The following is a 17,508-nucleotide window of genomic DNA, read 5'->3' on the forward strand; positions in this document are numbered from 1 at the left end:
AATAAAGCTGAACTCTGGGAAAAGAAAAACCCTCTTTTACAGTGGGGCGCCTTGTTCCCTGCACTTCAAGTTTGAAATGCTCACTTTTGCCTAATGTACCATTAAGAAAGGACTTTTATTTACTGAATCCCCTGCTCCTGCAAGCTCCGGTCACACTATGCAACCAACCCCACACAGGCTCTAATTTTAGGTGCCCCAATGGTCACAAGCAACCAGATATCACTAAGTACAATGCAAGGCCAATAGCCCTGGTTTATACCTGGGGATGCTGAGGGACCACCACAAGTTGGAGTGTTAGGGAGAAGGAAAGCTGTATCTGCTTAAAAAGGGTGTAAAAATACAGTTTAAGAGATTGCTATTTAAATTATGTCAGAGGAGTACAGAAATGGTATTACTTAAAGCAGTATTCTAGGCAAAAATACCAAGTCAAATATTAGCTCATTAAAACAGAAAATGGGAAAAACAAGTTTTAATGCAATATTCATCTTCAGTCCAGAGGTTTCCCTGCAGGACTCTTTGTGCCACTAGCTGTCCTGGACTCCAGCCTCCCTATACATAGATTTCAAGAGGTTGATGCCAGGTGCAAATCTAGTACTTACACTGCTTGCATTAAAACATATATTAATTTGTGTTTTCTATATCTACCTAGCAGTAGCGGCCACCCATAGGGTGTGCAGGGGCCCCACCCCCCTAATCCATGCCCCTGGCCCCTAATCTATATGAAAGAAAGAGAGGGTTCAGGACTTTAAAGCGGAGGTCAGCCCACCCCTGCAAAAAATTAAAAGCCAGCAGTACACATATTGCAGCTGCTGACTTTTAATAATAGGACACTTACCTGTCCTGGAGTTAAACGACAGCTGATGTTTCCATTACAGCTTCACGCCGGGTCCCTACTGTGCATGCGCGAGGCACCACTGCACTCTCCTACTGGCCCGGCGGAAGGGGAAGGAGGAGGGAGCCAAACTGTGACGGAAGTGGGGTTAGGGGTCAGGTATCCGCCCCCCCGAAAGGTGCCAAATGTGGCACCAGAGGGGGAGGAGACAAATGAGCGGAAGTTCCACTTTTGGGTGGAACCTCGCTTTAAATGAGGTAGGTCTAGAGAGCATCTCTGTGATGCTGACTAAGGCAAAGGCAGAGCTCCTCTGGACTGGATGGCTTAAGCAGGCAGGACTGACGAGCAGGATATCATCAACAGCTGAGTAACTGTGGAGAGATAGGAGCTGGCAATTAGCCAACAGCTGAGTGACCAGCTCAGAGAAGGAAGGGCTAAGCCCAGCCCTGACAGGAAGCTGACGAAGCCACGACCTCGATGGGGTGAGTACGGGGCTGGTGAGCGAAGTGGCGAACAAGCGAGCAATGGGAGGGAGCGGTGATCGAGGGCCAGGGGTAGGGGATGGTTTGGCTGGCTGGAAGGTGGTGTGGGGGTGGCTGGCTGGGTGTTGTGGAGGCCAGCCCCCAAAAAAATTGACCCCAGCCACCACTTCTGCCTAGAGTTCAACTTTGAAGCACAATACACTACCTTCCAGGTTCAAATGCCTCTTTTGTAAATCATCTTGTAAGCGTGTAATTTGCGAACTGCATTTTGTGATTCGTTTTGACAGTTGTAAAATGAAGCCTTGCACAGGTTTGCAATAAACTACTCCCCTACTGTTCTGGCAAGCTTCTCCCACACATTCAAAGCTCTGCTCTTTTCTGATAAGATATGATGATAAATTTGCTCAACAATACAAACAATAGGTATCTTTGACAATCAAATATAAGAATCTCCTTTCATGCTGTCAGTTCTTCCTGTCTGTGGTTATCACTTTCCTATATTTGTAGCTTCTGACTTTTCATTTTTTTGGGGGGAGACTGAAGCTCCTGTTTAAATATTAAATGCTATTTTTTTAGAGTAACGGTTTGTTGAAATTGGGCCCGGACAGCATGTTGCAGCTGAAGATAATGAAAATGCATCCATCTGGGGCGTTTGAATTTATTTGAGCGGTCTCTAAATTATAGTAATACCCCTGCCGGCATTATATCTCTTAGAACCTTTATACCAAAGTTTGCTTACACTCGGGGGTCAGGGATAGACCGAAAATGTGAGAGATTAGGGCTGAAAGTTTGGTTTATGAAACCTCTTCTTAGCAGCACCCATACACGAAGAGTCATCTCAGTTGGATGCAGAAAGTCAGCATAGGCCCTGAGGCCCCTATAAACTAGGTCCCCAAGTTCATTGAGAGAGCCCAGGAGGGCCGCTTCCAAGCATAAAACCACGTTGGCCCGAGAATGGACAAACTATCATCAAACAGAGACCAGTATAGCTACCTAGTAGTATACAAGGAAGCTAGGAAATGCAAACCCCTTAGAATTGTACGGGGAGACATAGAGTAGACTTCGTTAGACATGGTGAGGATCCACCCCATATTAAGGTATCAACACAGCGGTCCAGCTCCCGAAAAAAGCAACCTGTAATACATATGGGGCAATTTTGAAATATGTAATTAAATTTGGGGAGAAAGACATTTTTATTAGATTAATACACCACAGCAGGTTTAGTTGCGGGGTCCCCCAAGAGGAACATCTATTATGTAATTGTACAAGTAGGGGATGAAGATTGAGGTCATAAAACTTACCGGGGTCGCGCTGGATGTAAATGCCTAAATATTTGAAATTATCAACCCATAATACCGGGGTATTCTCTGCTGTGGCTTGTGCCAAGGGCAAAGAGTATAGATTTCGACCAGTTAATTTAGACACCCGAGTAACGCCCAAACTTGTCGAAGAGCGCCAGGGCAGCCCACAGACAGGAAGCAGCATCATGTATATATAAAAGGGCATTGTTCGCATAAAGGGACCCCTTTCCCTAAAAGGACCGACCCACAGCCCCTCAACCTGTTGGGAAGCCGAATCAAGATGGCCAGTGGCTCCAGAGCTAGAACAAAAAGGGAAGGAGAGAGGGGACACCCCTGGCGTGTAGCTCGCTGGAGGGGAAATTATGTTGAAACCCTGCCATTAGTGCAGAAACGAGTTGTGGAAGCTCAGTATAGCATATTCAACCAACTAAGGAATTGGGTTCCAAACCTAGATCTACCCATTATGCATTAAAGTGGAACTAAACTCATCTATTGTTTTCAGCCAAGGAAACTGCGATTCTAGCCTCTGTTTGATCTTCAACTGCCATACTGCTGCTCATGTGATCAGTTTAAACACCAGCCATTTAATGATTTGACAGTTTGGTTGAGAGCACAACCAATGTGAAACTGTTTAATTAACTGTTTTTTAAACTGTTAAAACTAACTTTAGAACCACTTTACTCACCCAGAGGAGTTTTTTCTTTTTCTCAACAAAAGTGGAGTTACTCTTTAGGGGTCTCAAAGTGGCGGAACTCCAGCTGTTGCGAAACCACAAGTGCCATCATGCCTCTGCCTGTGGGAGTCATGCTTGTTATGCCCTGTACACACGGTCGGACATTCCGACACCAAAATCCATCAGATTTTTTCCGACGGATTTTGTCCGAAACTTGTGTTGCATACACACGGTCACAAAAAGTTGTCGGAAAATCTGATCGTTTGGAATGAGGTGACGTACAAAACGTATGACGGGACTACGTAGAGGCCAGTAGCCAATATCTTTCATGCCCAAATTTATTCTGAGCATGCGTGACACTTTGTGCGCTGGAATTCTATACACACGATCGGAAAAAGTCAGATTGGATTTTGTTGCCGGAAAAATTTTAGGTCCTGCTCTCAAATTTTTTCCGGCAGAAATTCCGACAGAAAAAGCCCACTAGAGCCCACACATGATCGGATTTTCCGACAACATAATCCGATCAGACTTTTCCTGTCTGAATTTCCGACCGTGTGTATAAAGCATAACTGTCAGCCTTGCAATGCCTCATGGGACTTGCAGTTTCACAACAGCTGGAGGGCCACCAGTTTGAGACCCCTGCGCTTAGACTTAAAGTGGAACTTAAAGCAGAGTTCCACCCAAAAGTGTAACTTTTGCTAATCTGCTTCCTTCCCCCCTCCGGTGCCACTTTTGACAGGTACCCTTCCCCACTTCCAGGAGATGGCGCCTCAGAAGTTCGGCCTCCCTCCTCCTTCCCTCACTGCCGGGCCAATTAGAAAGCGTAGCTAGCTTCGCACATGTGCAGTAGGGAATCAGCTATAAAGCCGAGAGTAAAAGAGGACTGGGGTACACTGCAGCAAACACCTGGTGAACTGATCTTAAGAAGGAAACATACATTCACTTGGGCTCTAAGTGTGCTCCATTTTTGGTGCGGCAACAAAACCACACCTCTCCATTGAAATGAATGGAAACAGTGGCCAAAATGCAATGCACCTCTGGGAAGTGCTTTGTCCGGTCACATGTCCAGTGGAAAACACAATGAAACACAGCAAAAACGCACCACATCGCAGCAAAACCACGTTAAAAACGCATATGAATTTTTGCAATGGAAGAGTGTGAAAGCACCCTAATGATTAGTAGCTGCAATGTAATACATTTGTGGTTTTAACCGATTGCCCCCACGCTATATCCAAAAGACAGCTACAGCACAGGCTTCCAATACCAGGCGGGCATACATGGATGTTCTCCCATGATCCTGCTGCCCGGGCTCACAGATCGAGGTAAAGGGCAATTCACAGCAACCCTTTATCATGTGATCAGCTGTGCCCAATGACAGCTGATCACAGGATGTAAACACAAGCCAGTTATCAACTTTTATTTCCTTACACTGACAGTGTGAGGAGAGAAGAAAGCTGATAACCGGCTTGTGTTGGGGACATCGGCACTGTTTATTAGTATCCTGATTATCACTGCAGACCCAACAGTGCCCACCAGTGCTGCCAGGCAGTGCCACCCTACCACTCCCATCTCATCAGTGCACATCAGTGAAGGAGAAAAATTACCTGTTTGCTAAATTTTATAACAAACTATGAAAAAGTTTTTTTTTTTTAATTTTCTTTTTGTTTAGCAAAAAATAAAATCCCCCAATGGTGATCAAATGTGTGTGAAAAAATGATAAACATGTTATAGGAGTGCACAGCTTAGCATGACCAAAAGCGTGACAGCTAGGGTTGCCACCTTTTCTTCAAGTCAAACCCGAACACTTTAGCAGCGCACAGAATTATTATTTTTTTTTAATATAAACTATACATATATTTTGCTATTAACCACTACAATACCGGGGGGCACTTAAACACCTTCCTTCCCAGCCCAATTTTCAGCTTTCAGCGCTCTCGCACTTTCAATGACAATTGCGCGGTCATGCTACACTGTACCAAAATTAAATTTTTAGAATTTTTTTTCGCACAAATAGAGCTTTATTTTGGTGTTATTTATTCACAACTCCGTTTTTATTTTTTGCGATATAAGCGCAAAAAAAGCGGAAATTTGGAAAAAAAACTATATTTTCTTTTTTCTATTTTAAAAGAAATCCAATAAAATCAAATTTTGGCATAAATTTAAGCCAAAATTTATTCTGCTACATGTTTTTGGTAAAAAAAATTCTGTTAAGTGTATAATGATTGGTTTGTGTGATCACAGACATATGTACGCAAATGATCATGTACATATGTGTGCAGGTGATCACGTACATATGTGTGCAGATAATCATTGGAACATGTGATTTTAGTGGGACATATGTTTTTTTATTTGGGGACATGTCTTTTTATTATTTGGGGACATGTGTGTTTTGGGGACATGTGTGTATTACACTAGACTGGTGATCAGTGAGTAAAAAGCTGTAAAAACAGCTCATACTCACTGATCACCAGCCGGCTGCAGCGATCCGCTCTCCTCTCCTCAGCGACGACTTCAGTGTGAGGAGAGGAGAGCCGATTGCCTAGCAACCGGCTGTTTGTTTACATCACATGACGGCCGTGATTGGACACGGCCGTAATTATGATCAGGAGGGCCAATCACAGAGCCCTCCTGCCGATCCGAGATGCGCCGTGTCCGGGTGACACGAGCACATTGGGATCGCGCCGCTGCGTGGGCACGCGTGCGCGCGATCCCCCTTCTTCTGAAGGACGTTCCTGAACGTCCTCTCAGAAGTAGAGAGCTCCCACCCGGCCGTATATGTACATTGGCCGGGTGGGAAGTGGTTAAATAGCATTTATAATCATATGAAGTTAATAACAAGAGTCCCGATTTACATCAGAGTCCACAGAGTTCTCCTTTTACATTTGAACTCGCAGAGTTCCCATCCACTGTAAGGGGGGATTCTGCAGACTCTGATGTAAGGGAGAACTCTGGGGACTGTGACATAAGGGATGCTCTGCGAACCCTGATCTAAGGGGGAACACTGTGTGTAAAGGAGAACTCTGATGTAAGGGGTGCTCTGAGAACCCTGTTTTACCTTAGTGTACTCACTCAGAGGCAGGAGAGAGAAGGTGGGAGACTTCAGTCACAAACAGGGATGGATGGTGAGCTCACTTACCCCTTGGCAGTCAGCACCTTTCATCCAGATGTCTCTGAGGCTGCTGGACTTCAAATTTCCAGCCCCCACTTTCCATTTCCGAGGCACATCCCTGGAGATTGGAGTGTGGACGGAGGGGTAGGGCCGGGAGGAAGAGGTGCAGATCGATCCCTCGCTCCTCTCCCATCTGTACGTGTATTTTGGGGGGGGGGGGGGGGATTGTTAATAATGGCTTTGGGCAGTGTTAAACAGAGTGTAACTGACACTCTCAGCTTAGAGAAATGCAGCCAGCAACCATGAGAAGCCATAGTCCAGTCTCAATAATGTGTCCGGGTTTCAGGCAGGCTGTAACCTGGACGCATGATGCCAAACCCGAACTGTCCGGGTGAATCCTGGACAGGTGGCAACTCTAGTCACAGCACTAAAAGCTGAATATTGCCCTGGGCAGGAAGGGGGTATAACTGCCCAGTAGGCAAATGGTTAATATCACTTTAATAATGTCTTGATCAGTCAGTCTGCCCACCATGCACATTTCCTTGGGAAACATCATCAACTTTCCCAGAGTCACATCTGATAGAGTGCGGAGGAATGGATACATAGCACACAGCCCTCTTATTATAACACATCTGCCGCCTCCTGATCCCTCCCGTCTTCAGAAACTCTGATCTCCTGTCACTGTCACAGGGTGTGGGTCATAAGGAACTGCACTAAGTCATATGAACGTGCATATATATAACCACACCCCTCATCAACCTTCCACGCTTGTCTTTTCCTTGTAATGATAAAGTTATTCTAACAGCCGGCTTTGCGTTGCATGACGGTCCTCGTAGTTCAACAAGCCTCGGCGTCCTTCCACTGAAAGATATAGCAAACTACAATTCCCGAGAACAAGTAGGAGTATCCGTCCTGTTCAGATTGGGCGAACGCTTTTCGCTGGAAGATCTGATTGGCTACGAGTTTCCCGCAGCTGCGCAGTTGGTGTGTGTCAGTGTTTTGGTGTGAGAGAAGGAAGAGAGTGAGAAGAGATGTCTGCATTCAGGGGCCAAATCAGCAAGAGCAAAGATCCTTCGGGGCTACTTATCTCTGTCATTAGGTAGGTGAGGACAATGGCTTGATGGTGTTCAGGCTGTTGGTGACAACATGTTAGAAGGTTCATGGAAGAGGAAACGGGCGTCATTCTGAATGGGTAGAGCAAGGCTTGCTAGCTGTGTGAAGCTGTGTCTGGGGTCTAGTGACTTGTATCTAATTTGTATTTTATGTTCGTGTATATGTGTATGTATGTGTATATAAATATGTATGTATGTATGTAATGTATGTGTGCGTGTGTACATGCTTCCCCTTGGGAAGAATTCTCTGCTCTTCCTGTCTATTAAACACAAGAAGAAATGAGGAATTCTCTGCAGCATCAGATCAGGTTACACAGAACACAGTGCCCGCTGCTCCTCTGAAAGCTATACTTTTATTTTCTCCATCAGCCCATCCCCCACAGTTGTTACTTTTTATATCACTTGCCCCTCCCTCTTAGATTGTAAGCTCTAACTAACAGGGCTCCTTGATTCTTTCTGTGTTTAACTTTACCCCATTGGCAAATCAAGAGCCCAAAAACCTAGCACTTAGAAGTAGCCGGGGAGAAAATGACAAGGGCTGGCGAGGAAGGTAACTGCTGCACCACTGGAAGGTGGAGGGAAGTATTTTTGGGGGTTTATTTATCCTATAAGGAGCGTAGGGGTGGGCGGTAAAACATGACTCAGCTGCCTGTTTTTGCCGAGCCTGTGAGGATTTTTCTCATGGGCCGCAGAAAAGCGATCCTGCCACATCCCAAATGCCGAAAATATAAATGTATTTTTCCAGTCCCAAGAGGGATTTTATATTTAAAGTGGTTGTAAAGTCAGAAGGTTGTTTATCATAAAGGGCAGTTCCACCCAAAAGTGGAACTTCTACTTTAAGGTTTCTTTACTCAGCTCCCACTTCTGCTCTTGCTGCCTCAAGTGGAAATTCTCCTCTCCCCCACCCTCCCTGCAATCTTCTGGGGCACATCACAGGTCCCAGAAGATTGCTTAGCCATTCAGGACACGCAGTGCGACTGAATCATGCGCAGTGCGCACCCGTCTGTGAAGCTGCAAGCTATTTGTTCACACTTGCAATGCTGGCGCCACGGAGAGGAGCAAGGCTTCGGCAGCCGCATTGCTAGACCATGGGACAGGTGAATGGTTTTTTTAAGAATCAGCAGCTACACTTTTTGTAGCTGCTGACTATTAATAAATGTAAAAATGACTGGAACATCGCTTTTATGCATTAAGATAACAAAACCTGTGTGCAGCATCCCCCCCCCTAATACTTACCTGAGCCCCATCTCGATCCAGGACTCTCCCTCCTCAGTGGCTGAGCCAGCAGCGCGGTACCATTGGCCCCTGCTACTGTCTCTGAGTCAGAGAGCCAATTGAGAGAGGAGGGGGGCAGGACCAAACCATGGCTCTGTGTCTGAATGGACACACAGAGCAGCGGCTCAAGTGGCCCCATAGCAAGCTGTTTGCTGTAGAGGCACTGGACAGGAGGGATGGGCCAGGAGCACAGAAGAGGGACCTGAGAAGAGGAGGGTCTGGGCTGCTCTGTGCAAAATCATTACACAGTGCATGTAAATAAAACGCGTTTGTTCTTTCACAATTAAAAAAACAGAGACTTTAGTATCGCTTTAAATAACATGCTGCAACATAAGGTTCATGGTCCTATTGACTTCAATGGGCAAGTGCGACAGACAGAAATTGTTTACCTTAATGTCTAAATACAATTTTGACATGTTGGTAAAACCGGACATATCAACTGAAGTGGATTATACCTTGTTGGTTTTTTTTTTTTTCAAGACACATTTTGGCTTTCATTTGGTAGTAAATAGTTGTGGATTTAACCTGATATATTTTTTTCTTTATAAACAAAGGAAAACTGACCCAAAATAGTAAAAAAAAAAAAAAAAAAAAAAAACCTTTTTTTTAAATTTTTTTAGCTGGATATTTCATGTTACTACCATAACCTACCACCAAAGAACAACCCAAAATAAATAATCCTACTGCTGACAATCTTGGCAATACCAAATATGTATATGTTTGTACCTGTATTATTATTTTTTTATTATTATTTATTAACTTTTTTTTTTTTTAACAAGCACAGGGGCAGGCTTCACAGTGACTGATCATTGTAGTAGCCAATTAGAGGCTACTACAGCAATTAGGTTACCGGAAATCAGGAGATCTGGGGCCCAGAGCTCTCAGGGAGACCCCAGTCTCTGTGCTGAAAGCGCACCGCACAAGGGAGAAGAACATATGTGTGGCCCCACGTAAAGAAGCCCAGTGCAGTGAGGCCGCATGTATGTGTTAGGTCAGAACGAAGGCGTTAAGGTAAACAATAATTCAGTGTATCGCTCACTTCCCCCTGCTTATACTTAATCCAGCGCTATGCCTGTCTGCAGCGGCTCTCTTCCTTCTCCTTGCTCTCACGGGCTTGGCAGAGAGCTGTGGTGGCCAAGCGCTACTGTAAGTCAAATCCTGTGATGAGGGGGTGGGACCGAACCTCTCTGTCTGTGTCTATTGCAGACAATGTGGCTCAGGAGCAAGCCCACAGGTGTGCCACAATAGGAAATGGCTTCCAATGGTGGCACACCAAGAAGAGTCATTGCCAGGTATGTTGGCGAGAAACCCCAGAAGAGGAGAATCGGGACCACTCTGCACAGTACCATTGCACAGAGCAGGTAAGTGTACCATTGAAAACATTTTACTTTACACACTTTAAATTTACCACATTGTGCATACAGACCCCTTAAGCTGCCATGTCCATTTGTAGGAGAATGGTTAAATGGCAGTAAAAATGCAGAAACGCCACTTGTTTTTACTGCTTCCTGGCTGCCCATGTGAAAGAGTCCCAGGAGCCTGCTTCACATGAACAGTAAGACCCGTCCCAAAATGCACCCTGTGGCTGAATGGGGGGAACGATGATGCCACTAAGTCTGTGTGGTTTTAGTAGTCAGAGCTTACTTTGGGGCCTCCATAAGCTTTTCCTGCCCAGCACTGCCTACTCTGCCCAACTGTTACTCTAGAGCAGACTTTTTCAACCAGGGTACCTTGAGGTTTCTTCAGGCGTGCCTTGGCAAAATACCTAAAAATTACCCCAACATTGTATAGAAGCCGGCAGATGGCTAAAGCCTACCTTTTAGTTACACAAAGCCACAGGTTTTCATTGTACACCATTATGACCTTTTAGCCGCTGGCATCCTAACAACCAATGACCCTTCCCTGCCCCTCTGTCAGTGCTGGGGTCACATTAGCTGAGTGATGGAGTCAGTACCAGTCAGTACCAGTGTGCAAAAGTGTATTGGTTTTTGAAGTATAAATCGCCTCTAACGTTGGGTGTCCTACATGTGTGGATGTTGATTATTATGTAAAATAATATTTTTTTACTTTTTAGAATGGGTGCATCCAGATTGTCCATAATTTTAAAGGATGCCTTGACTGAAAAAAGGTTGAGAAACACTGGTCTAAAGTACACCACTAGAGCCGGTAGCGACCTAATCTTTCCTTTTAGCACTTATTCTATTGCGTCACGGGTGCTCTGTTGGACAGTCCCCAAATGCTGCATGGATAAGGCACACTTAAGCCCCATACACACTATCAGATTTTCTGCTGATTTTTTTTATTTATTTTTTCTTCAGATTTACCAAAACTATATAATATGAGGTCAAACCTTAAGAGTTTCAATTTGTATGCGGTCAGGCAGGCCCTTGCAATACATGGTTTTGGTAAATCTGAAGACAAAAATAAGCAGAAAATCTTATAGTGTGTATGGGGCTTAAGTTTTCTGACACGCCATTACTCTGATGCCCCGATAGTGTGCAGTGCCCTGTAAATTGCTGCTACCTAGTAATACAGTACACTGACAGTCTATACTGAATGTAATTGCTGTCCCTCCTGCAGAGCTCACCTTGTCCCCTTTCCTGCCTTCTATGACTCTGCATCATGTGAAGGAAGGGAGAACAGAACTCATTAGAGTTCACGGTAACCACCCACAAGATGCAGGGACTGTACTGGATAAGCTTTTGGCTAATTATACAGTACATTATTTTTGTAAATATAAACTGCTAAATATCCTTTCTCATCAGCAGTATATAGCAGTTTGTGACTTCTATCGTTGTCTGGTTGAGCACAGGTTAAAGCTTGTTGGAGGAGTTTTCAATCTGCTCTGACTGTCCTGTGAGGCTGCATGACTCCTGGCCCTCTGTCTGGACAGTGATGATTGGCCTTGTGATGATTACATTCACCCTTCCCCCAAAAATATAAAACAACTCTGTAGCAATACACACCAAACTGAGCATGTGCAAAGTGCCTCCAAGGTTCTGTTGTATCAGGAGATATATTGGGGACAGTAAAAAAAGGGGAAGAGCTGAGAAGCAAGGATTAAACAGCCTTTTTACACAATGCAGAGGATTAACTCCTTAGGTTCCACAGTGAGTATAACAAGCATGCCTTCCTGCATATACACACTGATTTTACTGTTGTGGGTTTAGTAACACTTTAATAGTATATTGCTCCCTGCTATAAGGAAATGATGGCGGCTCAAGATGAGCAGCTGATAAATATATCTGCACTGGGTGAGCAGAAGGAAACCCTAGCAAGTCACTATATGAAAATGACAGAGTGCTTGAGTTCCGGAGCGAGTAGAGAAGGGCAAGCTTACTTCTCAGCCATACCAATACCCTTATGCCTTTCACAGAGATGTCCTTTTATTGCTGGGCAATTTCCAGTTACAGGGCATTGCATGTTCCAGCAGGACAACAAAATACAGACTAAGCTTGCTTTTCTCCACCCGCTACTGAACACTGGCCCATTTGTTACATAGTTACATAGTAGGTAAGGTTGAATAAAGACCATAGTCCATCCAGTTCAGCCTGTGTATGTGTGTTAGTTTCAAAAATGGTTTCCCATATCCCTGTATGTTGTGTTCTTTAAGATGCACGTCCAAGAGTCTTTTAAAAATATCAATTCTCCCCGCTGACACAACCACTTGTGGAAGAGAGTAACACATTCTTACCGCCCTGACAGTGAAAAAACCCCTGCGCAGTTTAGGTATAAACCGCTTCTCCTCAAATCGAACTGTGTGACCCCATATCCTCTTATACCCCTTGAGATTGAATAGCTTTATTTCTATGCTGGTATCACCATTGAGGTATTTGTCGTTGGCTATCATGTCCTCTCTCAAGCATCTTTTCTGCAGCGAGAATACATTTAGTTCTTGTAGTTGCTCCTTGTATTTGAGACCCTCCAGTCCCCTTTATTTATTTAGTTGCCCTTCTTTGGACTCTCTCCAGCTCTACCACATCCCTTCTGAGGATTGGGGACCAGAACTGGATGGAATACTCCCAGATGTGGCCGGACCAGAGTTTTATAAAATGGCAGGATTATAGTTTTATCTCTGGAGTATATCCTTTTTTATGCATGCTAATATTCTGACGGCTTTGGTAGCTGCAGCTTGACATTGCATTGTTTGTCTTCCACTAGGATCCCCCGATCTTTCTCCATCCTTGACTCCCTCAGAGGTTCTCCCCTAGTGAGTAGTTTGCGTTTATGTTCTTAGCCCCCAAGTGCATTATTTTACATTTCTCCACATTAAACTTCACTTGCCATGTAGTTGACCACTCCATTAATTTGTATCAGGTCTTTTACTTTTCATTGATGACAGGGGAGTTCTCTGCTTCCCTATCATTACAATTTGTTTGCCTACAACAGGGCTCTCAAACTGACAGCCCTTCAGCTGTTGCAAAACTAAAAAGTCCCATCATGCCTCTGCCTATGGGTGTCATGCTTGTAACTGTCAGCCTTGCAAGGCCTCATGGGACTTGTTTCACTACAGCTGGGGGGCCGCCAGTTTGAGACCCCTGCCCTACAAGCTCTATAGCAGCTCCCAAGATGCAGACTACATCCAGTGTGTAGCCCAGGGACTCTTGGGAGTTATTTGGCAGGCTAACCAGGGTTTCCTGCCAGTTCCTCCCACATGCTGCAGCTCAGATCTGTGGCAGAAGCCCAGCATTGTCACATTGATTAACTAGGATAACTAAGTAAAGGAACAGTGAACTTGAGAATTTTTTTTTGATATTTTAAAGGGGGCAAGTGGTCTAAGAGATTTATTTTGGTGCCCGAAGTTTAACTTCAAAATATAAATGATTTTTTAAAATTATTTTTCTCACTTTTAGTCCTGGCATTGTAGAGTGTGAATCATCTAATTTAAAACCTAAAAGGGATTCCAAACATTTCCCATACCATTAAAAGTTAAAAAATGGCTTTAGGTTCACTATAATATCAGACAAAAATTGAATGTCAAACAGTTAGAGATTTCTCTTACTTTTGGAAATGATTTGCTGATGTCAGCTTTTTCCTTTTATAGTAAATTTGTCACTTAAGCTGCCTGCAGTAAAAGTTTCTCAAAGCTTACCTCTCTGGGGAGCAGCAAGCCTGAACCCTGTTGCCTTCAAGTGCTACAGCCTCCGGCAGAATCTTCACGTTGACACATTTCAGGGTGTGTCAGATGCCTGGTCCTCTGCTTCACTGAATTGTCTTACCTGAAAAAGCAGCATTCTGACTCGTAGCCCACCAGAGAGTTAAGTTCAGAGGCTTCTATAAGGTAAGCAAGTTGAAACATGCATAATTTTTTGGCTGAAGGACATCCAGCATCAACTAATCCTTTCCTACCCAGCTTTACTGTCCCTGACCTACCCTTTTCATACTTGAATTCTTTTAAATCTTTAAATCATGGTCGCTCAGCATCACAACTGGGTGTTGCAACAACTTCCTGTTTTCAATAAACTACACTATATGTAGCACCCTGCTTGCTCTACCTTTTAGCCTTGATTTGTCTGCATTGCGTAGCGAAGCACAGAGAGCCAGGGAGGACATTGTGTTCTCTACAGTAAGGTATGTACAGTATGAAAAACATATTTCTATTTAATTTACGTTCAATACTAGCATTGTAATGTTGGGCCAAAGGAGCAACCAGGGAAGGCAAAATAGGAAAACCTAAAGAAACTGATGGACTATTAATATAATGCAACAAGTGCCGCCTGATAGCGTTGGACATAATATACACACAGGTTGACTTTCTCAAGATACTTAAATTGTTCACTTTACAGGAAAAAATGTCAGGTCTCTTTCACACAGGCGGTCCTCCCAATGGACTATGCTTTGCTCAGCAGGGGATCGATCTGCTGATCCCCCGCTGAGCAGGCAGATGACGGGTCTGTCTCCATACGCTATGCTGTGACCTGTCAGAGTCCTGTTCTCCTCTATGGGGAGATCGGATTAAAAGGGACAGGTGGTCTGTTTTCATCAGATCCCATGCAATCGGATCCACCAGACAGATCGAAATAAGGGTCACCATCTGTCTGGATTTCAAGGACAGGATCGGATCAGATAGCAGCGGGTATCAGCGGACGTGTCACCGATAACATCCGCCGCTACTTAGGGCTAAATAGAGCCTCCTATCAGGAAATCCCGTGTGAAAGGGGCCTAAAGGTGAACGAACACCATACATCTTCACGGCTCCCTTTCCTGGTCCCTTCTGCACTTATCTCCATGGGTACTGAGCTGTTAGTGCCCACAAAACCTGTGCAGTGCTTCCAAGTCGCTCTGATCCATCCCAAAAACACTGCACAGTAAAAAGGGAAAAAACAGGGATTTCAAATCCCCAGACTGCTACATGGGCTCAGTGGTCACTTGCAACTCAATACCCATGGAGGTAAGTACAGTGAGGAGTGAGAGGGTGGGGAGAGTGTATGGTGTTAGTTCACCTTTTCATTTTTTTCTGAAAAGGTGAATTCATCTTTTGAAGGTTCTGTACTTAATTTAGTTATTCTTTTTAACATTTTAAAACCAGATATTGTACTTCCTTTTATTATAACACACATGGGCCATTGAAGCCTATGGGTGATGGCACCAGTCTAGGCTTTACTAGTGTAGCTAGCTTAGTGCTTCTCCCCTGCAGCTGCTTGGCTTTGTGTTTGGGATCATTGTCTTGCTGAAATTTCCACCCCATTTCATCTTCATCATCTTGGTAGATGGCAGCAGATTTTTATCAAGAATGTCTTGGTACATTTTTCCATTCATCAGTAATATGAAGTTTGTCAGTACCATATGCTGAAAAACAGCCCCACACCATGATGTTACCAGCTCCGAACTTCCCTGTTGGTATGGTGTTTTTGGGTTGATGTGCAGTACCATTTGACCTCCAAACATGGTGTGTGTATTATGGCATCCAAACAGTTCAATTTTGGTCTCATCTGACCAGACTATATTCTCCCGGTATTTCACAGGCTTGTATAAATGTCATGCAGCAAACTTTAAACAAGCTTCTACCTGCTTTTTCTTCAGCAATGGAATCTTGTGTAGTGAGCATTGCGTACAGGCCATGGCAGTTTAGTGCATTACTCATGTTTGTTTTTTTTTTTTTTTTTTTGTTTTTTTTCATTAATTGTGTGATTTTTTTTATTTTATTTTTTTGATTTTTTTTTTCTGTACCTGCTACTTCTAGATGTTTCGTAAGCTCTCTACAAGTGGTCCTTGGCTCTTGGACAACTCTTCTGATTATTCTTTTCACTCTGTCATAAATCCTGAGAGGAGTACATTGTCGTGCCCACTTTATGGTGAAATTATGTTCTTTCCACTTCTGGGTTATTGTCCCAAAATTGCTCACTGGAACATTCCGAAATTTAGAAATTCTTCTGTAACCATTGCCATTAGTATGTTTTGCAACAATAAGGTTGTTGTGTGACACCTTGGTAATGAGACACCTTTTTATAAGTAATCGGTTGCGAATGAACCAGCTGATATTAATTTGCACTGACAAGGGGCAGGATTGCTTTCTAAATACTGATAGATTTCAGCTGGTGTCGTGGTGTTCCTTGTCTTTTTTTGCATCTCCCTTTCTTCATTTGTTCAATACTTTTTCCCTTTGACATTCCATTTTATTACACAGAACTTCATTTCTGAACGTATTTGTTTTGGTTTCTTTGTATGTATGGATTGCCTGGGTTGTTACTGACATGTGAACATTACATGTCAATAGCACCTTTAGTGATATATTTACCTAGAAAAATGGTGACGTGTTTAACCACTTGACCACTGGGCACTTAAACACCCTTAATAACCAGACCAATTTTCAGCTTTCGGTGCTCTCATATTTTGAATGACAATTACTCAGTCATGCAACACTGTACCCATATGAAATTTTTGTCCCTTTTTTCACACAAATAGAGCTTTCTTTTGGTGGTATTTAATCACCTCTCAGTTTTTTATTTTTTGTGCTATAAAAGAAAAAATACCGAAAATTCTGTGAAAAAATGAATTTTTCTTCATTTCTGTTATAAAATTTAGCAGATTAGTAATTTTTTCTTCATACATTTTGGCCAAAATTTATACTACTACATATCTTTGGTAAAAATAAGTACAAATTGGTGGATATTATTTGGTCTTTGTGAAAGTTATAGAGTCCACAAGCTATGGCGCCAATATCTGAAAATTGATCACACCTGAAGTACTGATGGCCTATTTCAATTCTTAAGACCCTAAGGCTTCTTTCACACTGGGGCGGTATTCAGGCGTTATAGCGCCTGTGTAGTGCCTGAAAAAAACCGGCCCCTTTTACTCCAGTGTGAAAGCCGGAGGGCTTTCACACTGGGGCGGTGCGCTGGCAGGACAGTGAAAAAAGTCCTGCTAGCCGCATCTTTGGAGCGGTGAAGGAGCGGTGTATTCACCGCTTCTAAACCGCTCCTACCCATTGAAATCAATGGGACAGAGCGGCAATACCGCCGGCAAAGCGCCGCTTTGCGGGCGGGTTTAACCCTTTTTCGGCCGCTAGCGGGGGTTAAAGCCACCCCGCTAGCGCCCGCAGACCGCCGCTAAAACTACGGTAAAGCGCCGCTAAAAATACCACCGACGCCCGCACCGCCCCAGTGTGAAAGCATCCTAACATGCCAGAAAAGTACAAATAGCCCCCAAATGACCCCTTTTTGGAAAGAAGACATTCCAAGGTATTTAGTAAGAGGCATGATGAGTTTTGTTGAAGTTTTCATT

At 43.9% G+C, this 17,508-nt stretch overlaps 1 protein-coding gene across 1 annotated transcript in view; it reads left to right on the forward strand.

Moving 5' to 3' along the window:
* Positions 1-7,382: 7,382 nt before the first annotated feature.
* The window catches only part of EXOC4 (exocyst complex component 4), a 716,245-nt gene continuing 706,119 nt past the window's right edge, over positions 7,383-17,508 (forward strand). Inside the window, exon 1 of the mRNA XM_077471880.1 lies at positions 7,383-7,496. Coding sequence (XP_077328006.1) covers positions 7,429-7,496 — 68 coding nt within the window. The 5' untranslated portion in view covers positions 7,383-7,428. The remainder of the gene's footprint in view (positions 7,497-17,508) is intronic.

The sequence above is a fragment of the Lithobates pipiens genome, unplaced genomic scaffold (assembly GCF_037356315.1).
Source record: "Lithobates pipiens isolate NorthernLeopardFrog02 unplaced genomic scaffold, aLitPip1_a1.2 Scaffold_8, whole genome shotgun sequence".
NCBI classification, from domain to species: Eukaryota; Metazoa; Chordata; class Amphibia; order Anura; family Ranidae; genus Lithobates; species Lithobates pipiens.